At 37.1% G+C, this 23,646-nt stretch overlaps 2 protein-coding genes across 8 annotated transcripts in view; one reads left to right on the top strand and one right to left on the bottom strand.

Annotated features, from left to right (window-relative positions):
* Nucleotides 1-14,385, bottom strand: part of SKIC3 (SKI3 subunit of superkiller complex) — a 110,152-nt gene extending 95,767 nt beyond the window's left edge. The window contains exons 1-3 of one of the 4 annotated variants that reach the window (XM_074201309.1): nucleotides 14,158-14,384; nucleotides 6,456-6,528; nucleotides 1,820-1,973 (exon numbers count right to left, since the gene is read on the bottom strand). The gene's annotated coding sequence lies outside the window, so the exon portion shown is untranslated. Of the gene's footprint in view, nucleotides 1-1,819; nucleotides 1,974-6,455; nucleotides 6,529-13,586; nucleotides 13,887-14,157 lie in introns of those variants that run through there. The other 3 variants (XM_074201311.1, XM_074201312.1, XM_074201313.1) reach the window with 3 other exon arrangements.
* The window catches only part of ARSK (arylsulfatase family member K), a 46,600-nt gene continuing 36,487 nt past the window's right edge, over nucleotides 13,534-23,646 (top strand). The window contains exons 1-2 of one of the 4 annotated variants that reach the window (XM_074201316.1): nucleotides 13,534-13,745; nucleotides 23,480-23,609. In XM_074201316.1, coding sequence (XP_074057417.1) covers nucleotides 23,540-23,609 — 70 coding nt within the window. In that variant the 5' untranslated portion in view covers nucleotides 13,534-13,745; nucleotides 23,480-23,539. Of the gene's footprint in view, nucleotides 13,746-13,931; nucleotides 14,653-23,479; nucleotides 23,610-23,646 lie in introns of those variants that run through there. The other 3 variants (XM_074201315.1, XM_074201314.1, XM_074201317.1) reach the window with 3 other exon arrangements.

Genomic DNA, 23,646 nt, shown 5'->3' with positions numbered 1-23,646 from the left:
TTTAAAAAATGGAAGGGGTTGATACTGGAGTACAAAGTTCTCCCTAATTTCAAATAAAGAATTTGAAGTCCCTTACTAGACATTTTGGAAACCAAATTCATAGTTTGGGTAGGGGGGCTAAGGTGGATGAGATGACTTCTGAAGATTCTTCCTCTAAAAATCATTTGATTCTCTGATACATTTTTCTGCTATCAAAACAGAAACTTAAGATTTATATAACTTTTAAAAATTGCATATATTTCCATTTTACTCCAATTTTTCCATCTCTCTCCCTCCAAAAATTCTCAATTATAGAGTTAAAGAAAATCAAAGTCTAGACTATCTAGGGCCCAGATTTTATCTACTTAAATCCTATGCTGACACACACTATTATACTTTTTTGTTTAACAGATTTGAACATCTTTTCTCTGAAGAGTACAAAACATGAAAGAGTTAATGTTTCAAAAAATGCACATTATTTCCTCTGTCAATAGAATAAACTTCATTATCTACTACCAATAATAATGCCTTGGATCTATCTAGAGACTATCCTTCAATATTTCATATCCTTCAATATTTCATATACATTTATTTATCTTGAATATGTGCTTCGTAGGAGATCTGAGATAGGTTCTGTATCATAACAAATTTAGCCTTTGTGTAAGATGAAGACATTTGGGTGCCTCAGTAAGTAAGAGTGCTAGGTCTGGAGTCAGGAAAACCTGAGTTCAAAGTCAGCCTCAGACATTTACTAGTTGTGTGACCTTTAGCAATCACTTAAGCTTCCTTTGCCTTAAGCCATTGGCAAACCACTTTAGTATCTTTGCTAAGAAAATCCTATGGACAGTTTGGGCCATAAGGTCCTGAATAATCGGACATAACTAAACAACAACAACAAATAGAAAGGGTTTACAATCCATTCTAAAACTCAAGCTACTAAACAAATATTAATCATGACTACACATAATTATATATTCTTTCTTTCCAGGAAAAACAGCAAGACACAATAAAATAAGCCTAGGGCTAGGAGTCAAAAAAAAAAACGAATTACAAATCATCCCAAATAGAGTGTAAAACTTTGAGTCTAAGAATGTCACACTTAATCACTCCATATTTGAGTAATTTATATTAAGTGAAAATATGAAATACATATTTCCTTCACCAATATTTCAGATAATGAAAATTCACACTTACATAGGAAAGGAAGTAAGGCTAAAAGTTCAGAAAAGCTTCTTCAGTAATTTTGGCAACAAAAAGAAAAACTCAATTTGGAATATAGGATTTTAATTTTAAGATACATTAAACATCTTAACTTTTATCATTCTATAAATTCATCAATCTGCTATAATTTTTTTAAATTCATTTCAAACCATGCTGGTTTCTTAGCAAATAAAGTTCTATTAAACTTCAGCTAAGTATTAAAAACAAAACTTTTATCATCTTTTCATGGACTACTCACTTAAAATCTTAGTCCCTCTCTTCATGGACCTGGGAGAAGAGTTAAGCAGAAATAAAAGAGAGCAATATGAATGAAAGGAAAAAACCAAACTATTAAGCCAGTTAAGCCTTTCTTACTTCCTTATATTCAAGAAGAGGTGCCAAAATAGTTTAAGAGGACCTCTAAAGGTAGGAAAACCAAGACCAGTAAAGCAATCCTCCACTTAATAAGGTACCAATAAAAGTTGAAATTAACAAGATGTAAAAAAAACATAGCTACTATGTAAATCACTTGTCCAATCTGAAGTTAATGTTATTTATGAGGGATGAATGAAACTTTTTACAACCAGACACACAATTTTAAAAAAATATGATTTTGGTCATTTTTACATCATGATCTTACCTGATAATTTTCTTGAATTTATAAATGCAGTTATCAGACACTTTTTAAAAAAAAAGGAATATAAATCTTGCTTGGAGATGCCAGTAAATTTCAATGTTACATTCAAACTAAAGTTTCTTCAAGCTGAAGATTTCTTTGGTAAAAATACTGCAAACTAAGAAAAAATAATCTTTGTTAATTTAGAATTTTCTGATGAGTAGTACTGAATAATTTGGCAAATCGAAAGGAAATAAGAAAAAAATGGTTAAGTGGCAAAATAGAAGGGACCATTTTAAAAGGCCTAGAATTTAAAATTAAACAAATATACCAAAGAGAATAAGTAAACATCAGTGATTCACAGGAATTATCCAGTTCATTCCCTAATATACAGATACCAAGTTCTAGTGATTCCTAATCTAATAATTCCTTGCATTCATCCTTGCCTTGTCACCCAAATTTAGATACGGATTACTTCTTGCCTGACTCATCAAAAGAACCTAATCTCTTCCGTCCTCTAGTCCATTCTACATATATTGTCAAACTAATACACTTAAAACAGAGTCTTGATTGCTTTTCTGCCTAAAAAGTTTCAATAGCTCCCTATTTCCTATTTGGATAAAATATAAACTTCTTAGTCTAGCAAAGACTACTACAATCAAGTCCTAAATTTCCTTTGTTGCCTTGCAGTAAACATAGTATTCCCCACCTATCTCCTATAATCAAGCCAAGTTGACCAACTTGTCATTTGCTAACATGTGCTTGTATTTCCATACCACCTTACCTGTTTAAAATATCTGCTAAGACTTCAACTCCTGAAATCCTATCCCTTCCCTTAAAAAGCGAGCTCAAGTTCTTTCTCTTAACTAAAGTTTTCTCTGATGATTCTAGACAAAAATAACCCATCCTTCTACAAACTTTCATACTCTATACTTCTCTTAAATATCATGGGAGACAGTAGAAACAACACTGGTTTTGGAGTAAAATGGTCTATTTCTTACTATCCACATGACCTTGGGAAACTCACTTAAGATCTCTTGTCCCATAGCTGTGCCTCAACTCAAAAAGTTGCCATCTACACAGAGCTTTACGTGTTTTACAAAAATTATCTCATTTGATCCTCTTATCTCTCTAAAATGAAGGCAGATTAGATTATATCTATATTCTCTTCTAGTTCTAAATTTCACTCCCTTCTGCTTATATTTCATCTCTTCTCTGCCCTATGTGATAAGTTTCTTGCAGGCAATGAAGATGCTTTTTTCACCTTTAATATTGGGGGGAAGTAAGAAAGACCTGGGTCTAATCCCACCCTCAGTCACAAAATATGTGACTCTGAGAAAGTTACTTAAATGTTCTCAGTCTCAGGATACTACTGTATTCTAAAATGGGCAAAATATTAGCACATTCTTTAAAAGGTTGCTGTTAAGAAGCAAATGAAAATACCTGTAAAATGTGTGCAGATTTTGAAGCACCATATAGGCCAACCAAGCCTAGCCAGGCTAGCAAGAACTGTTTGCTAAATGACTTTCCCAAGATTTAGAAAGAATCACATCTTGAAAAGAATACAAAAGAAACAACCATAACTACTGAATATCTACTTTCATGTCTTAGTAGATTCTAAAAGATGATGACACAGTTATAATGGACAGATTGCTAGGCTTTCAATGTAGGTTCAATTGCTATCTCAGACCATACGTGACTTGCCCTTTTCTGTATCTCTTTCCTCATCTAAAAAGTGAAAATAACAGTAGTAATTACACCCTCTGAGTTGTTGTGAGGATCAAATAAAATAATGTATTTATAAAGTAAATTCAGGTACCATATGTCATATTTTACTGTACAAAAAAGACAGGATCACTAAACCCAAGAAGTTTCCCATCTAAATACAAAATACGTATCTGAAACTATTTTAGAATAATAAAACATTAATCTATCTGGCACCTAGGTCTCTATGGGCTGGAGTAAACATAAAATAGCTTCATGGAGAGGACTGAATTCAACTATGCCTAGGAAAATTCATTTTGTCAGGGGGAAGGATGAAGAATGAGGGGGCAAATGAATATAAATAGAAGTAGCAATGAATATGTATTATATAAAAGACAATGAGAAAACCAACCTTATCATGAAGATGGAAACAAATTATAGAGGAGCTCAAAAGTCAGACAAGAGTTTGGACTTCAAGTAATAGACCAGTGAACCAGCATAAGAGTTCTTAAATCTTTAACATGTAAAGTCTCTAATGAGCCCCCCCCCCAAAAAAAAAAAGGACTATTTTACTGATGACCTGAAATATTTAGCAACCTTTCATATCAAAGAAGTTTTTTAGTCTATGAACTTAAGGTTTTGTGTGCTTAACCCTCCTTTTTTTTCCTAACCATTTTCCTCATTTAATTAAAAAAAATATATACAAAATATCAATCTCTGGTTCTCAACTCAGTGGTTCCCCAGAGTATTATCTCCCTATTCAAAATATTCCTGAAGCTCTTTGTCTGGATAGTGCATTTGTCCCAATTTGTATCATGTTCTATTCCTCCAAGTCGAAAACTAGATCATGTTTAAGGACAAGGGTCATACCATTTTTAATCTTTATGCCTATAGTATCTGGTCCAATGCTTCACATATAGCTACTTAATGGTCACAATGAACAAGAACTAATTACAGCCCCAAAACTGAAGTCACTTTACCACCTTAGTAACCCTGGTGTAAGATACAAGCTTTTAATTTATTCTCCAAGGTACTATTAAAATTTCTTTGAATGTAATTATCTTCCCTCCTCCTCAAATTATTTTAGAAGGATTTGTGGTAAACGTTTAGATCAGTGATTCTTTTTTATTTTTTGATGAGTAGGTAAGAATTCTTCAATTAATAACTTTTTATTATTTGAATTTTTAACATAATTTTTTATTATCTTTTAACATTGTCTTCTCTTATCCAAAAAAAAATTACTTCTCATAAAGAAAAATGAGAGAGAAAATTCAGCAAAACTAGTATATCAACCAATTCTGACAACATGTAAAATGTTTCATACCGAGTCCCTCATCTCCTCTATAAGGAAGGAATGGTTATGCACTTTTCCCATGTCTTTAGAGCTGAGTTTGGGCATTACAATTATACAGCCTTCATTTTGGATTAATTGTTTATTTCCATTCATATTGCTATAGTTATTGAATATATTATTTTCCTTTTTCTGGATATTTCATCATATTATCAACTCATATAAATACTGCTATGTCTTTGAATTACTCTCTTACGTAGAGTAATATTCCAAAACATTCTTACACCAGTGTCTTTAGTCTTTCTCTAATAATGGATAAACTACTTTCCCCTAGTTCCTTGCTACTACCAAAAAAAAAAAAAAACGCTCCCATAAATATCCTGGAATAGATGAGAGCTTTATTTCTGTCTTTGATCACCTTGGGGACTATGTCTATTAGTGGGACTTCTGGATCAAAGACTACAGATATATTATTTCCTTTCCTAGCCTAACTAAAAAGCTTTCCAGAATGGTTAAATCAATTCACAATTCAACCAGCAATGTAGCTCTTTCCATAATCCCTTCAATGTTATCTTTTTCTCATCTTCACCAATTTTGAGTGTAAATGAAACCTCAGAGTTGAATTTCTCTTTTTTATGTACAAAACAGTAAGTTTTGTACAAATTAAATTTCTACTTATTAAATCATTATCATGTGCAAAAGTACAATGCTGGTTGCTGGAAACAGACTAAAAAAATCTTACAGTCAAAAAACTTAAATTCTACTAAGAAGATCAAACAAGCAAGGAGTAAAGTAAACAAAAGATAATTTGAGGAAGAAGAGAAGACTCAGGGAATCAGGAAATGTTTCATGGAGAAGTTAGAATGAATCTTGAAAGAAGTTAGTGACTATAAGAAGAAGAAATAAGGAGGAAAAGCACTTTATATAATAAGGTCAGATGCCTCCACAAAGAAACAGAGATGGGAAACAGAAAGCCAAGTGTGGTTACCAGCTAAGAGACTAATTAGGCTAGAAGAAAGAATGCAAATAATGAATAAATGAATTCTGGAAAGATACATAGGAGGCAGACCGTAAAGGGCTGAGCAGTTGGCATTTTTTTCCATAATCAAGAAAGAGCCACTGAACATTTAGAACAGAGAATAATATGGTGAGAACCATGCCTTAGAAAGATGATTTTGGAAGCAGTGTAGAGGAAGGAGTAGAGATAGGGAAGACTAGAAGCAGAATGAAAGATATTAACTGGACAATAGTAGCAATGATCATTAAGTGCAGATAAGATGAAAAAATAATAGTAGCTAACATTTATATAGCACTTACAATGTGCAAAGTACTATGCTACATAAATTTACATTTAGCTCATTTGATCCTCACAACAACCTGGGAAGTAGGTGCTATGAAAGTGAGACAAACAGAGATTAAGTCACAGAGTTATCAAGTGTTTGGGGCAGGTTCAAACCAAAGACATTCTAAGAGAAGAGTCAAGATTCACTCCAATAATTATATGAAGGAGAAATATTTGATTCTATGGCAACCTGGGGGATACACCATCAAAATACATGTCTTTCTACTCCAGGAACTTACAGTCTATAGATACATCATATTTTTAAATCTCTTTGCTGAAATGTAAAAAATCAAAGCATCATTAGGTGGTCTGTGTGTGCTTACCTTTGGACTACTATCATCACTTCTATTTATCTTGCTGGACACAATTTCAGACAGCATTTCATCCATCCTTTATCTAGTTAAATGTAACAAATAAGACATGAAATTCAAGATCCTGAAGCCTATAATTTCAAATTTTCTTCAAATTCTCTAATTTAGAGCAACTGAGCAATTAAAGTATATCAGGGGGAAAAAAGAGGCATAAGGGCTCAAGGACTGTCAGGTTTCACTCTAGAATTCATCACCAAGCCTCCCGCCTTTTTCTAATCTGGAAACATTATCTTCAGCATCTTTTCCTCATGGTGACTTTCTCCCAGGTCAACCAAACATCATTCTTCTCTGGACTCTGCTTTTTGATTCCCAAGGTTTTACCACCGCTCCCCTTTGTGGTGATCTGCATTTACTACATGCTTGCCGTTGACAAATAAAAGTATGCAAGAGAGACTTAGTCAACAAACCATATGGTTTTGGAAAATGACATAAACAACTGATCTATTTACACCTATTATATTTTTAATCTAAGCCTTAATCACCTAACTCATACTTGGGCAGCATGATGCAATGAACAGAATTCTGCATTTGGAGTCTGAAGACTCCTGGCTAGATTAGAATCTTGGATCTGTCACTTATCACCTGAGTAACATTGGGCAAATCACTTTACCAGTCTGCCTTGTTTTCTCATTTACAAAAGGAAAGGGTTAGCATTAGATGCACTGAAGTCTCTTAAAGTTCAAATTCTAAGATCACATATATACCCAGAAATTATCAATCATCTCCCATTTATTTCAGTTCAATTCAATAAGTACCTGTATGCCCAAGTTTCTGCCCTTGAGTCAAGAAGAGAAAAACAAAAGTAAATAAAATATATATACAAATTAAATTGGAAAGGAAGAAGGGAGACACTAATACGGGGAGGACCCCAGCAAAAGATCCTTCCAATAGGTGGCACTCATGTTGAGAGTCAGGAGAGTCTAAGTAGTATATCTATGAAGGTAGAGCATTCAAAGCCCTGTGCAAGGGACAGAAGGTCAGGTTAAAAAAAAAAAAACAAGCCAAGTGGTTTCAAAGGTAGAAGTAGTAAAAGTAATACTAATGTTCGTCCTTCATTTTCAAAAAAGACCATGACATCAGAGAGGTGATGCCATGACAAGCACATGAATTGGATGTGAATGAGGGAGATGCTATGCTAAGTCACCAGTCTCACTTTCTCCTCCAGAGTCATCTGGCTCCAGTAACCAGATATGAATCAGGATAACTGGAGAAGACCCTGGATTCGGAGCAACCAGAGTTAAGTGACTTGCCCCAAAACACAAAGCTAGTAAGTTGCAATGTCTGAGGCCAAATTCAACTTTCCAAGGCCAGTGCTCTATCCACTTTGACACCTAGCTGTCCTTAAGTAATAAGGTGAATCTGGAAAGACTGGATAGAGTCAGATTATAAAGAGCTTAGGGAGCCACTGAAACTTTTTGAGAAAGGGAGAAACATGGACTGGCTTCTGCTTTAGGAAACCCAATTCTGGCAGTCCCAAAAAATGGATTAGAGAGGGAAAGTCTAGAGTAAAACTAATTAGGAGACAACTGCAGTGGTACAGAGATCTGAAAGGGATTCAGTGAGGGTGATAGCTGAATGAGTGGAAGAAAAAGGAAATATGGATACAAGAGATGTAATGAGAATTGAATTGAAATGAATTGAATTGATACAACAGAGGGGAAGGAATAAACTGAGTGAGGTGAAAATGTTGAGGTCCAGAACAATCCAAATAGGAAAAATAATGGAACCTTCAGGGTAAAGAAAATGAGTTTTGTTTTGAATATATGGAGTTTGAGATGTCTCTGAGACATCTGAGTAGAAAGCAGCAGCAGTTAGTGGGTGATAAGGAACTTATACAGAGATTTAAGATGTAGTTTGTCAGTCAAATGCATGAAGAAGATAATTGAACCTAAGGATGATGATAAGATGATCAAGAGAGCATAAAGAATGTCAAGAGTGCCCCTTTTCTCGGTGGCGGGCTGCTGCCTGAGCGAGGCCCGGGGCCGCCGAGGCTCAGTCGAGTTTGCCCACCATGCCGCCCAGACCGGCCTGGCCTGCCAAGGCTGATGCCACAAGCCTTGGACTGTCCTTCAGCTTAGCCCAAGGCTGTAGGCTCAGGCACAATGGATGTGACCTGATGTGAACTGACCACAGATCTTCTCAATCCGTGCTCTTCATCTTTCTCCTAAATAAAGGAATTGCTGGCTAGTCCTGCTGTACCAGACTGAGAAGATCATGGGTTCACTACAGCTTCCCTGCTCTCCTTAAGTAGCAGCTCATCAAGGAAAAAGGTCCTTTTCAAAAAAGACTGAAGGAAATTAGGCCATTACTGTTTTTTGCAGGTTCTGACCATCTGACATGGGCTAGCAGGACAACTCTCCAGGGAAGTCTGGTCCAAAGACACAGGTGACTGGCTCTTCTGGTGCTTGACATGGCAAAGAATTGCTTTTAGTTAGGGAAGGCAGTCTCAATCTATCTCCTCCTGGATTGAGTCAGGAAATTAGGAACTGGAACACAAGATTGTGCCAGAACACAGTACACTACATGGTATCCAGTCATTCTGTCAGAAGAAAATGAAGTTTTCTTTCTTTTTGCAAATAAAGTTTTTTGTTTCTCTTGAAAAAAAAAGAATGTAAAGAGTGTAATAAGTACATCCACAAATATAGGGGGTAAAACATTGAAGTTTATTCAGAAAAGGAGAATGAGAAACAGCACTTACATAAAATAAAATAGAAAGAGAAAATAGTGTCAAAAAAAATAAAATCCAAGGAATAAGGAATATCTGAGAAGAGAAACTGATCAAAGTGGTCAAAAACAGTGAAGACAAAAAGTCCATTTACTGAATTAAGCAATGTTATTATTGGTACATCTTCGATCAAGAACTAGAAGCCATATTGTCAAGAGTAAAGAAGTAAAGAAGTAAAAACAAGTACAGATTCTTTTTTTTCCTAAGAATTTGGTTGTGCAGGGTGGCTAGGTGGCACAGTGAATAGAGCACCAGCCTTGGAGTCAGGAGTACCTGAGTTCAAATCTGGCCTCAGACAACTTAATAATTACCTAGCTGTGTGGCCTTAGGCAAGCCACTTAACTCCATTAACTTGAAAAAAATCTAAAAAAAATTAAAAATTTAAGAAATTAAAAAAAAAATAATTTGTTTGTGAAAAAGAACAAGGATAAAGGATGTTAGGTTAAAGTAACAGCAGAGTCAAGAGAAGGCCAAGTATAGAAAGAGCTCATCACATTTGTATGTCATGGGGAAGACTGACAACTGGGGAAGGGGGGGAAGTGAACAAGGCCTAAAGGGACAAGCTCCCAGAGGATCACATCTTCAGTAGATACTGAAGCAAAATCAAAGGGAATGAGGGGTCATGTTGAAGGGATTGAAAGAACTGAAGAGGAGGATTCTTTAAAATCAGCAATTTCATTTTCCCAGTAAAATAGTGAGTTCCTCTCCTGAGAAAAGAGGGGATGAACTAGGTAAATGAGGAAAGATTTAGAAATACTTTTGGGGTTGTACATCTTAGAGATGTAAAAGTAATGTCATGTGTGGGTGGGGACCCAGTTAAGACTAGATAAAATTATAAAACAGCTAGATAGCATAGTGGAAAAAGCACTAGGCTTGGAATCAGTTAATCCTGAATTTAAATCTGACCTCAGATTTAATAGCAATGTGACACTGGCAAGTCACTTTACCTCTGATTGTCTGTTCCCCCATCTGTAAAAGGGAGATGATAACATCTACCTCAAAGGGTTGCTGAGACAAATAAGATAATATTTGTAAAGTACTTAGCACACTGCAGGCAGATAGTAGGCACTAATGTTTATTCCCTTCCCTAACCCTCACAATTTTCTCCAGCAACATTCAAGTAAAAAGGGTAGATGACAGAGTACCAATAAGGTTAGGTTTAGAAAGGGATAAACAGCAATACGACAAAAATGTAAAGGATTTTAAGGTAGGAAGCAGTGTGGATTACTAAAGTCAAACTACTTTAACTACAGTATAAAAATAACAAATGGAAGAAAGTAAGATCAGAATAGGAGTGACAGACATAAATCAGGGAAGAACAGAAAAGTTTAAGACTTTACATTTATCCCTATTAAATGTTATCCATTAGATTTTATTCTATAAAAAGATCTTTCTGTATCCTAACTTTTTCACTCAATAGTAACTATCCATCCTAGATTTCTTTCACCTGAAAAATTTAAAATGTGAGCAATCTATGCTCACTCTCTCCTCACTTCCCCTCCTAGCTCCATTCTTCCCAAGGGATAACACCCTCCTTCCAAAGGAATATCAGAATATCATTAAAATTTGCTTAAGTTGCTAGTGTTTTCCCTGAGATTATCTCCAATTTACACTAGACATTGTGTGTGTGTGTGTCACTATTTGCATGTCGTCTTCCCCTTGGATGAACTGAAGTAATCTAAAATGACCAAAACCAGGAGAACAATTTAATCAAATAACATTGACAATTTAAACAATTTTGATAAACTTTAACAAATGGCCAATGTAATGAGCAAACATAATTCCAAAAACCTGAAGTGGAATTTTGCTATCCATCTCCTGACAATGAAGAAATCGATACAAAAATGGAACATAAAACATCAATTTCTTTTAATGAGGAAAATAAGGGAATATATTTTACCTGACTATGCATATCTGGGTTTTTTGTTTTGGTTTTTAAATGGAAAGGGGGAGAGAAAATACTTGTCAAAGAAAAATTAAATGAAAAAATTGAAAAAAAAGATACATGTCTTCCCTATAAGTGAAATCTTTCAGGTAGGGAGCATGTTTTCCCCTCAGGGCTTAGTAAAATATGTCTAGTGCTTACTAGCACCTAATAAATGCCTGATAACTGAAAAACTAAAAAAAAATGTTACAACATAGAGCCAGCAGATCTCCTGAGGTACTCTATCAGAGAACCCCTTCCAAATTACCTTCAAGCATTAACTTTATTACTCTTTGACATCAACCATTAAACAAGTTTTGAATCCACCTAGCTCTGCCCACATGTCCCTATCTTATCCATAAGTATAGCATGAGATTGTCAAATGCATTACTAAAAATCTAAGCAATGTTTATATGAAATATAATAAGTAATATAATATTTTACAGTACTTCCTAGATCTAAGCACTTGAGAGTAATTTAGCATAATGGGTTTTGTTTTGAGTTTCTTAAATGCTTTATTGCTATCTTTTATCTGAACATTAATTTCTATTCCTTCCTTCGGACAGACTGAACCTTAGCTTAAGAAAATATAAATATATAAGCAACAACATCATATGTAGAGATCATTTCCCTTCCAATCTGTTCTGGAAGTCAAGTTCACTCCTTGTGAATCCTGCTTCCTTTTCAATAAATTCACTATCATTTGAATTACTCATTTCAAAGTTCTATCAGAAATTAAGTCTGGATCAATGACAACTATTTTGTAGACTTTTTTCTCATCTTTTTTGAAAATTGGGACACTATCCTTTCTTGAATTATGCCATCACCAACTGTCAAAAATCACTCACAACAGTTCAGCATTCATTTCTGATGTTTGAGAATTTCTGACAATTTCTGTTTAGTACATAAGCATGCATTTATCATCTGGTTCCAGGAATCAGAATTCAGGAGCAGCTAGATACTCTCATAAGCATCTTCTTAATTACCTTTCCCTGTTAGTTATTTTTATCTTTTTAAGTCAAAGAACCTTAACCTTGGTAGAGATAAAGAGAAGCAAACATGCAAATAATCTTGGTAGAGATAAAGAGAAGCAAAATAAGAATTAAGTTGTGCTGCCCCATCTATCTTTCCATTGGTTACAAAATGCTCAGGCAATCTTATACATTCCTATAGTTCCTTTTTGACATCAGCTCATTCTAGGTATTAATATATTTTTTTAGATTTTTGCAAGGCAATGGGGTTAAGTGGCTTGCCCAAAGCCACACAGCTAGGTATTAGTATTCTTCACATTATTTTTACAGACAATAAATCCAGGTCTTCTGATTCAGGTAGTATTGGAACTAGTAGATAATACTACGTCTTATTAAGTAATATCAGAAGTACTAGGTGACACATAGTAATATCAGGTGGTAATCAGGTACCATGAGAAGCAGATTTGAACACAAGTTTTCTACATTCAGAGTCAATACTACTCCCACTCCACCATGCTCCCTGCTATTTTGGAACATTAGGCTCTTATCCTCCCTTACCCAGTGGGACTGATCGGAAACTCCTGTGAGTCTTGTTTAACGGGTTCTCCAACTGGTGACCTCACTATTGTACATTAGGGAGTGTTCACACCCTGGATGCCGACTATTGGACCTCTATAATCTGCATCTTCCCTTTAGGGGTGTTGTCGGGCTCTGCAGTGGCATTCTGCACCCTCGTGCACTCAGGGGTATTTATTTCGCAAATGAATGAAATTGAAAAGTGCATTTCTCATTGGTTTTAATTCCTCAATCTTTATTTTTCCTTTTGTGGCCTTGGACAAAGTAATTTAATTTCTCTGAAAATCATTTGCTCATTTGAAAAATGGGGATAGTAACAACTCACAGACGGGACAGAAAGAGTGTAGCATAGGGAGCTAATTCAGAATGGGTAAGATCTGGATCCACTACCCACTTCTGATGATACATACTAGCCTTGTGAAAATGGGAACGTTTTCATCACTTTGCAATGCATTGATAGCACTTTCTCACCCAGCAACCAAGCACTGAAATATCTCAGATTCTGAGTGGGAAGGACTATAAGTCAAGACCTTATTTTCTCAGATTTTGAGTGGGAAAGACTAAGTCAAGACCTTATTTTCTCAGATTTTGAGTGGGAAGGATTGTAAGTCAAGACCTCATTTTCTCAGATTTTGAGTGGGAAGGACTATAAGTCAAGACCTTATTTTCTAGATAAGGAATCTCAAGCCTAGTGAAGTTAAGGGGCTTGCCCAGGCCAACACGGCTTAGATACCTGAGACAAGACTGAACGGGGTCTTTATGACATCAAGTGCAATACTGCATCCAAGTTACCAAACTGCCCTACCTGCTCCCCTCCATACACTACCTCGCCATTCCTGGACATTGTATTAACTCTTGGTAACTGGCCCCATCTACAAGCCACATACCTGAACCTAAGATAATTAGTCAGAAATGCCCGAGCTCTGCTTCCTTCTGCATCCTGTCTCCACACCACAATGACTTTCTGAAGCGACGTCAGATGAGGGACGTCACATAAGAGCTCGCGTTTGCTGGTCCCGCACTCTGCTCTCCCTCCAACCCACCCCGTGAGCTGGGGAGGGTCACCAATCTAACGCGCTGCCCCCCGTTAAACCCGGGATTCTAACACCTGGAAGGATGAGGTTGCGCCCCGATTTACACCGTCCCCCCAGTCCGAGGGGGGGGGCGACCCCAGGGGTGGGAGACCAAGCGTCTCGGGGGAGGGCCTCGGCGGCCCGAGTGCACTGAGGTGGGGGGAGCCGAGGAGGAGGCCCCTCCAACCCCGGCCCCATTCGCCCCACGCCGCTGGCGGGAGGCCCAGAGCCACCTCAGCCAGGCCGCCACAGCCGCCTCACGCTTTCCTAGAGAAACCGCTCCGGGTCCGTCCTTTAGTCCCCTCTTACGCAGACCGGCTGCCCCCCGAAAGCCCCTAATTCATTCCCTCCGAGAGAACCCCGATTCATTCTTTTCTATATCTACCTCACTCCAGTCGCCTTCTGCCAAGGGGTCGGGGCGCGTGCGCATTTCCGCAGGCGGGAGCACGTGACCCGACCCAGCCTCAGAAAGAACGACTGCGTGCGGCGCGATTGGCGGAGAAGAAGCCAACGGGACCCGACCAAACGTGATTTGACGTGTCAGGGGCGTCAGCGTCCCTTAGCATCATGGGAGTTGTAGTTCTGCCCCTCTCCCCGCGCCTCGCCTAGTGACTCATTCAAAGGAAGAGGGCCTGTTCCCAGGGAACCGGGGCGAGGGGCGTGCACTTCCGGCACCGGGCTGGGGACTGGGGGCATGCGTTGGTGGTCTGTAGGTGTGGCCCTGATGGTGGCCGCCTCCGCGGGCCCGACTCGGGCCGCCCCGACCCCACGGACAGATAGCCTGGGGGAAAGCGCGGGCCCGGGGCGGCCTCCGCCCCGGGGGGTAACGGGCCGGGAAACCCGGGCGCCGAATGTGGTGCTGGTGGCGAGCGATTCTTTCGTAAGTACCAGGTCGGGGAGAGAGGGGGCTCCAGCCCCGCGGCGGCCCGGGGTCGCGGCCCTGACGCTCCCCTCCCCCGCCCGGTGGGACTGACCGGAAACTCCCGCCAGGCCGGTTACGCGGCCCTCCCACCCGTGCGCTCGCTGTGGCCGCTTAGGGAGGGTTCCGGCCCAGGCACTCACCCCTCACCGGCTGTAATCCCTCATCCCTCATCCCCGGAGCAGCCTCTTGTGGAGGCCTGGCCTGGAGAGCCGTCCTCGCCTTTGCTAGGTAGCTCTTGGCCCCTTTTTATCGGAAAGATTTACCTTGGAATAAATCATGCATGAGTTGGACTCCTGGTCCTGCCGCTTATTTTCGATCTGACCCCGTTTGGGAAAGTTGCTTTGTCTCTGTAAACTTGGGGAGGGGTGTACCCCCCTTCCTAAACTATGATTCTGTAGAAACAACTTTTCAGCAATTTAGGAACAATTTTACAGGGAATGATGCACTTGGATCTAGGAAGATTCAGAGAAGTTTCTTGCAGAAGGTGAGGTTTTAGCTGGGACATGAAAGAACCCAGCGAGGATTTCAGACGTGTGCACCGCCTGTGAAAATACCCAGTGCCAGGAGGCAGATCAGAAATGGTGTCGCTAGATCTGAGAGTACATGGAGGGTAAAAGTGTAAAGTGTAAAAAAGACTGGAAAGACAGGAAGGTCCAGGTTATGAAGAACTTTAAAGCCAAATCAATCATGTTATACTTGATGGAAGAGGTTATAGGAGACTATTGGAGTTTCTAGGGGGAGTGACATGGAGGGAAGAAAGACAATCAGAAGGCTATTGCAAAAGACAAGGCATGAGGTCTTGTACCACTCAAAAGATGAGTGAAATAAATGATTAATAAGGCTAATTCCATATTTTTTAAATGAATTTAACCAGTGAATCCTTGACCATTGCAATAGCCTTCTGGATGTCTTTCTTGTCTCAATGTTACTCCCCTAGTCAAGAAACTCCAATGATTCCTATTACCTCTTGGATCAAAAATAAAATGATTGTTGGCTTTTAAAGTTCTTCAGATCTGGACTTTCCTACCTTTCCAATGTTTTTCCAAAGTTTTTTTTAAATAACTGCAGGATTTAAAATTAACAGATGAAGGTTATAAAAAATAAATGTATAACTCTTTTAAGTCTTCCCAAATCTCTCAATCAAAAAAATTGTGCCATGAAATCACATCTTTTTCTTTTCTTTTAAACCCAGATCTCCTCCAAACTTCCATTCTTATGTCAAGGACACCACCATTCTAGTCAACTATATTCAAGACCAGTGAATCTTCTTTAGTTCTTCATTCTCTCACCCCAGCACACCATGAATAGTCACTCTCAGTATCTCTTGCTTGTGTTGTCTTCTTGCTACTTGTACCACAACTATTGTAGTTCAGGCCTTCATCATGTAGTAGCCTAGTTTATAAGCCTTCCTTCCTTATATCTCTTCTCCAATCTGGCCTTCACATAACTTAAGTAAAAATTCATTTTCTCAGTTTTATTTTATTTTCAGGACAGAATCCTCCCCTTTTATGCTCCTTTTCCCCTCTCCAATTGAAAAGATAAGAAAAATAAAACCCATGCAAAAAAAATTCCCACAATATCCATATTCAAAAAAAGAAAGAAAATAAAATGTTTCAATCTTTATTTTAAAATATGCTTCACTCTACTTTCTAAATCCACCAGCTTTCTAGCTAAAATGGAGACCTTAGGGTTTGTGGTTGATCCTTGTGTTGAATTGGTCATGTAACTTTAAAAAAAAATTACAATTAAAAAAATTCTAATTAAACACCAAAGATAGGAATCTTGAAAGTCAAAAGTGAGAAAGTAAAAGCACCACTAATTAAAACTAGGAGCTGCTTTTCTTAATAAAAATAGATAAACCATAAGTTAATTTGAGTTTTTGAAAAAGATAAAACCAAATTACCAGTATCAAAAATAAAAAGATGAATTCACAACAAAGGAAGAAGCAAACAAAAAAAAAAGGATCTGATAACAAAGAACTACTATACTGATAGGAAAACAAATATAGAAAAGAATGATTTCCAAAAATCTATAAGTAAAACCTTAAAGAAAAATTCAGCTTGAACACAAGATCAACAAAAATTCCTAAGAGTTAAAGCAACAGTTAAAGAAGTAACAAGAAAATTATTTTAAAAACTAAGTGAGAACAGAAGAGAAAGAATGGGAAAAGAGAGAAGAACTAGAGAAGAAAAATATGAAGAGAGGATTTTGAAAATGCATAAATTATCATAAATCTTTTTTAAAATTTTGAAAAAAGGCACAAAAATGTTATAGAAAAAATAACTCCTTGAAAATTAGAAATGGCCAAATGGAAGCTAATAACTCCATAAGACATCAAGAACTAAAACAAATCAACATTTTTGAGGGGAAAATAGAAGAAAATGAAGGAGCTCAGGGACAGGAAGAGATCCCAGGAAATTTCTGGCCTGGTGCCCAGAATTAGGCTTCTTCCTTTCCCCTGGGTGCCATAATGTTCCAAGTATGCTTCAAGCCAGACCCCTTCCCAATGTTAGTAGACTTCTTTGTCCATCTCCCTAAGCCACATAGGACTGAAAAAATGATTTACTGTGACTTCTTCCAAGCAAAATTCAGTCTGGTTTATTCTCTAGATCTTTGTTGAGGGGTGAGCTAAATTTTAGTGCATTCTCTCACTCTGGCATTTTGACTCTACCTCCCTAATATTCAATCCTAGTAAACATGATAGTTGAGAGCTCAAGAAGCTTCTGTGCCTCTCTATCTCAGGATAAAAATACAAATTCCTTTTTGACACCTAAAGCCCTTCACAACATGGTTGCATTCCCTCCAGATTAATTGATCCCATCCCCACAGCATACTATAACCAACCTGGCCACTCACTGTTCCCCACACACAACATCTAGTTGTGGCTTTACACATTCCCTCTTCAACTTCTGCTTCTTGTAACTCAAGTACTACCTTCTTCAAGGACCTTTCCTTGAAAAACCTTGCTTCTCCACCCCACCTTGTTTATCTCTCCCTTTTCCTTCTATATATCCTTTGTTAACTTACCTAAAAGTTTGTATTCCATTACATTCATTCCAGAGGTAAACATGTTTACTGATGACCAGGACTCTTAAAACTTTTTAAAGTTGTATCTCTAATGCCTACCTTGCTTAATAAATGTTTGTTGATTGAACCCTGATTAATATTACCCACTTTTTAAAAAACTACTATTTGTGTTGTATCTCTAATGCCTACCTTGCTTAATAAATGTTTGTTGATTGAACCCTGATTAATATTACCCACTTTTTAAAAAACTATTTGTGTTGTATCTCTAATGCCTACCTTGCTTAATAAATGTTTGTTGATTGAACCCTGATTAATATTACCCACTTTTTAAAAAACTACTATTTATACAAATTTTAGCTTTTATAAATTATAAAATTAGAAACTCCAAATGGACATGTGCATAAACTTTACAATCAGTACATAGGCTTTAGAATTAAATTTGTGATGATTCTCCTCTGAGTTATCTTTTTTCTCCAGTGAACATCCCCATCTGGCAGCAATCTTAATTTAGCCTAGAGTTTCCAATGACATGCCAGTGTGCTACACTATTGAGAATTTTTTTTTCTTTCTTTACCAGTTCTGGAATGGCCTTTTCTCCTAGTCTAGCCATATTCCATTTTCTATATCCATTTAGAGTTGGTAAAAAATAATCTGATATCAAGATTTCCAGAAGTAAAACTTCAACTGTTATAGCTATCATATTTCCTCATTCTTAAATCTTTTGCGCTCAAATTAAAATGTAATAAAACACTTCTTTCTCTTGAGATTCTCTTGGCTTTAAATACAAGAGAGGAAGCTTCTGATTTTTCCCTTATTATTATTAGAAGTGTAAGCCATCTACCCCAGCTATGATTTGTTAATATCTACCATGCATTAAAATAGTTGGAAGTTATTTGTCTAAGCTTGAAGGAATATTCCTTTCTCTAAAATCTTCCATTTTAGTATATGGCAGCTAGGTGGTACAATGGCTAGAGCACCAACCCTGGAATCAGGAGGACCTGAGTTTAAATTTGGCCTCAGACATTTGACACTTATTAGCTTTGTGACTTTTGGACTTAACCCTGATTGCCTCATATGCAGGGTCATCTCCAGTTGTCCTGATTCATATCTGACCACTGGACCCAGATGGCTCTGGAGGAGAAAATGAGGCTGGTGACTTAACATAGCATCCCCTCACTCAAATCTAATTTACTTGCCTGTCATGGCATCACCTCTCTGGTGCCATGGTCTTCCAGAATGGAAGAACAAACATCATCGTCATCAAGTGTTAAGTAATGGAATGAATCAGATGAATCAAAGGGAAAATTCATAATTGCCTTTCATATGTACTGATTAAGATTTTATTTTTTGGTCTAGATCTGTGATTTCATGTGTCCAAGGAATTCCCTAGGAGAAAACCCCTATTCAGTAGTGCCAGTCAGCAACTAATCTGCAACTTATCTTAGAAAGTTGCCTGGGGGGCAGCTAGGTGGCGCAGTAATAGAGCACCGGCCTTGGAGTCAGGAGTACCTGGGTTCAAATCTGGCCTCAGACACTTAATAATTACCTAGCCATGTGGCCTTGGGCAAGCCACTTAACCCCATTGCCTTGAAAAATCTTAAAAAAAAAAGTTGCTGGAAAACTGAGAGATTAAATAATTTACAATTTGAATATGTTCTTCCTCCCTCAGACCATCTCTATTGCCTGTCTTCCTGTCTCAGGTTGCCTCTCATCTCATGTCATAGATCATGGGAGTTGTGCTAGAATGGACCTTAAAAAAATATAATTTTTTTAATCTAGAGCTAGAAGGAATCACAAAGACCATCTAGTTCAATTAACCCAAACTTATTTTGCAGATGAAGAAACTGAGACCTGAGGTTATTTCAATTGCCCAGGCTCACATAGGTGAAGTAAGTAGCAGTCAGAATTCACACTCATGTTACCTAATTTTAAATTCAGTACTCTTGCCACCATGTCATAGCTGCTGAATTGTAATGTGTGTGTCAGTCAGACTGTCATAATTCCCTAACTAGATTCTGAGTTTTCTTAAGAGTAAAAACCATGTTTCATATATTTCATTATATCATTATCCAATTTCATGTCCAAAAGAGATCTTATCTTCTCATAACCTCTCCTTTTCTTATTTCCTTATGTAGGAAGGCATGTGGGAACATGCCTTATATGTAAGAGGCACTCAGTATTTTGTTTAACTATTCATTGACTGTTCAGAAAATCTTTATGTCAAGAGGGAGGTAGGTGATATATAATGGATAGGTTACTAGACTTGGATAAAGGATTACCTGAGTTCAAGTTTTCATACCTTTAGTTCTGAGGTGCTGGGCCAGTTACTTAACCTCTTTCAACCTCCCTTTTCCCATCTGTAAAATGGGGAATAATAAAAACCCCTGATTTTTTAAGTATCAAATGAGATCATAAAGCACCTTACAAAACTTAAGAGCATTATTTAATACTAGATTTATCATTAAGATTTAATTTGGGGGTGGCTAGGTGGCACAATGGATAGAGCACTGGCCCTGGAGTCAGGAGTACCTGAGTTCAAATCTGGCCTTAGACACTTAATAATTACCTAGCTATGTGGCCTTGGGCAAGCCACTTAACCCCATTGCCTTGCAAAAAAAAAAAAATCCCAAAATTTAATTTTGAAGCATGAGATATTTTGCAGAATTGACTTTTCCATATAGCTGAAACTTCCTCTTTCCTTATTTAAATTCCATTTTCAACCGATTTTGATGGAAAAGATACATTACACACTTTTCTGCTACTGATCAATACAGAAGCATTTATTGAAGGTCTGATGTATTCAAAATACTGTTTCAGGTATTGGGGAACAAAGACAGGAGTGAAACAATCTCATAAACTATTGAGCAGGGAGTTCTAAACATAATTTAAGACAAAAGGGATTTTTGTTTTATCCTGGAGGTAATAAGGAACTACTAAAGTTTAGGAATGGGGAGAAAAGAAAGGGGAGAGTGACATAGACCAAACATATATCCTCTTTTTGTCATTCAAAAACTTTAATAACCTCATTTCTCCCACCCATCTTTCTAGTTTTCTTATATCTTATACCCATCTAAGTGATCTAAGTGACATTGGCCTCCTTGCTTTTTCCCAAAAAAGATACTTCATCTTACAACTCCTAAAATTTTCTCTGACTGCCCCCATGCCTTAAATACTCTTCCTTCTCATTGCTATTCCTCTCTTTTCTGGCTTCCTTCATGCCCCAGTTAAAATCTTTTCTTCTTCTTCCAGAAACTTTTTTTTCCCAATTCCCTCTTAATTTTCCCATTTAACACACACACACACACACACACACACACACACATATAAAAAACTTGATTATACATAGTCGTCTGCATTTTCTCCATTATACTACCAAAAGCAAAAAAAAAAAAAATCTTCAATGCATATATACAACAGTTGAACAAAACATACCTCTACCTTAACCATGCCCAAAAGCATATATCTCTTTCAGAAGTTTATCACCACACTTCCAAGAGGTGAGTGTCTAGCATTGTGTTGATCACAGTCCTAAAGTCTTTCAGAGTTGTTTTAGTCAATAATGTTATCTTTGGATAAATTGTTCTCCTAGTTCTGCTTACTTCTCTCTGCATCACTTGATAAAGATCACCACTTCCTCTGAAATTGTCTTTCATTTTTTTTTTTGCATAGTAGTACTTACTTCACATGCCACAATTTGTTTACCCTTTCCCTATTAAAAGGACACTCCTTTTGCTTTCAACCTTGAAGAATAAATATTTGTATATATCAATCGTTTTTCTGTGGACAGCTTGGTGATGTCTTCAGTTGAGCCTGGATCTAGAGTCAAAAAGACTTGAGTTCAAATTTATCTCAGCTACTTAACCTCTAACTGCTTTTTCCTCATCTGTGAAATGAAGATAATGGGACCTACCTAGTAGAATTGTTGTGAGGATCAAGTGAGATAATGTTTGTAAAGTGCTTAGGACAATGCCTAAATGTTTCTCCCCTTCTTTTCCCCCCTCTTCATTTCTCTTTCTTTGATTTCTTTGGGGGAGAGACTAATAATAGATAAAAGTGTATGCACAGTTTGGCCACTTTCCAGGCCTAGTTCCAAATGGCTTTAAAAGATGACTAGATTAGAAACCAGGAGGGATGGAAATTCAGGGAAGCCTGGAAGGACTTGCATGAACTGATGCTGAGCGAGATGAGCAGAACCAGAAAAACATTGTACACCCTAACAGCAAGACTATTACCTTTAATTAAAAACAAAACAAAACATTATCTTATTATGTAATTTTGCTATCATATTTTTTTTTCCTTAAGGATATGATTTACCTCTCATCACATTCAACTTAGATCAATGTATACCATGGAAACAATGTAAAGACTTCTGTGGGGGATGGGGGAAGGGAAGCAACAATAGGGGGAAAATTATAAAACTCTAAATAAATAAAATCTTTCAAAAAAAAAAGATGACTGGATCAGTTCATATTCCCACCAACAGTGCAGTTCTTTACCTGTTTTTCTCACAGTCTCTCCAGCACTTACTATTTTTCTCTTTAATCATCTTTTCCAGTCTGAGAAGTATAAGGTAGAACCTTAAAGTTGCCTTCACTTCCATTTATTCGATTAATAGTGATTCAGAACTTTTTTCCCATATGGCTGTTGATAGTTTGATTCTCCTCCTTTGAAAATTACCTTTTAACATTCTTTAATCATTTATCAATTAGGAGTGAGGGGTTTGGCCACTACATGGACAAAGAATTAGAGAGAGCGGAAGTACTTGAGGCAGGAAAGCCAATCATGACCATTTGAGTAATCTAGGCAAGATGTAATAAGATATCCTAACTAGAATGGTGACCATGTGAGTGGAAAGAATGAGATGAAAGTGAAAGATGTTATAAAGGTAGACTCTGAGACTAAACAACTATTTTGATATAAACGGTGAGTTGTGAGGAGAAAAACCAAGGAAAACTCTGAAAATGTAAACAAGTGATTTGGGGGATTGCCCTTGTCAGAAATAAGGAAATAAGAAAAGGAGAGGTTATGGGAAGAAAGATAAGATGTCTTTTGGACATGAAATTTGATAAACCATGGGATTATCCAGTTGAAAATGTCCAATGGATAGTTGTTGATACAGGAATAAAGCTTGGGAGTTAAATATATGAATCTGAAAGTCATCTCCATAGGTGTATCATTGAACTCATGGAAACTGATGAGATCACAGAGAAGATTTAGTACAGAGCCTTGGGTGATGAATATTGGGTATATATTTGATTTCCTTCAATGAATTAATGAAGAGGCACTAAGCCTTTATTATGTGCTAAACATTATTAGGCTAAGAGTAGAGAATACAAATGGAAAAATTAAATAATTCCTGCCATCAAGTAGCCACATTCTAATAAGTTTATATTCTGATATTCTATTCTAATAAGAATGTGGTAGCCAGGAAGGAACTTTTAGTCTGGGGAGTCTCAGGAAGGTGAGTCAGTTGATAATGAACTAGCAAAAATGTTGAGCATTGTCATGAAAACCCAGTGATGTTTATTTATAAAACTTATTTCATTCATATGAATTTAATTGTAATGTCTGACCATTTAATATCAACTTCTTAATGTCTCTGTGTTAATTTCATTTTCTATAGAATGAAATGTGTTCTTCTGCCTTAAAAGATTGTTTTGAGTGCTGCAAAGATATTTTAAAGCCCTTTGCAAATTGAAAATGTTAACATCATAATTATTGGAAAATAATGTAATTAACTACTTTTCTTTGATTACAGGATGGAAGGGTCACATTTCATCCAGGAAATCAGACAGTGGCACTTCCTTTTATAAACTTCATGAAAAAACATGGTACCCTTTTTCTCAATGCATATACAAACTCTCCTATCTGCTGCCCTTCACGTGCAGGTATGATGTTCTCTCTTCTCTCTCCCCCCCCCCCATC

Source organism: Macrotis lagotis, chromosome X, assembly GCF_037893015.1.
Source record: "Macrotis lagotis isolate mMagLag1 chromosome X, bilby.v1.9.chrom.fasta, whole genome shotgun sequence".
Classification (NCBI taxonomy): domain Eukaryota; kingdom Metazoa; phylum Chordata; class Mammalia; order Peramelemorphia; family Peramelidae; genus Macrotis; species Macrotis lagotis.
Note: the sequence above shows the minus strand (reverse complement) of the source record. Positions and strands in the feature narration are given on the sequence as shown.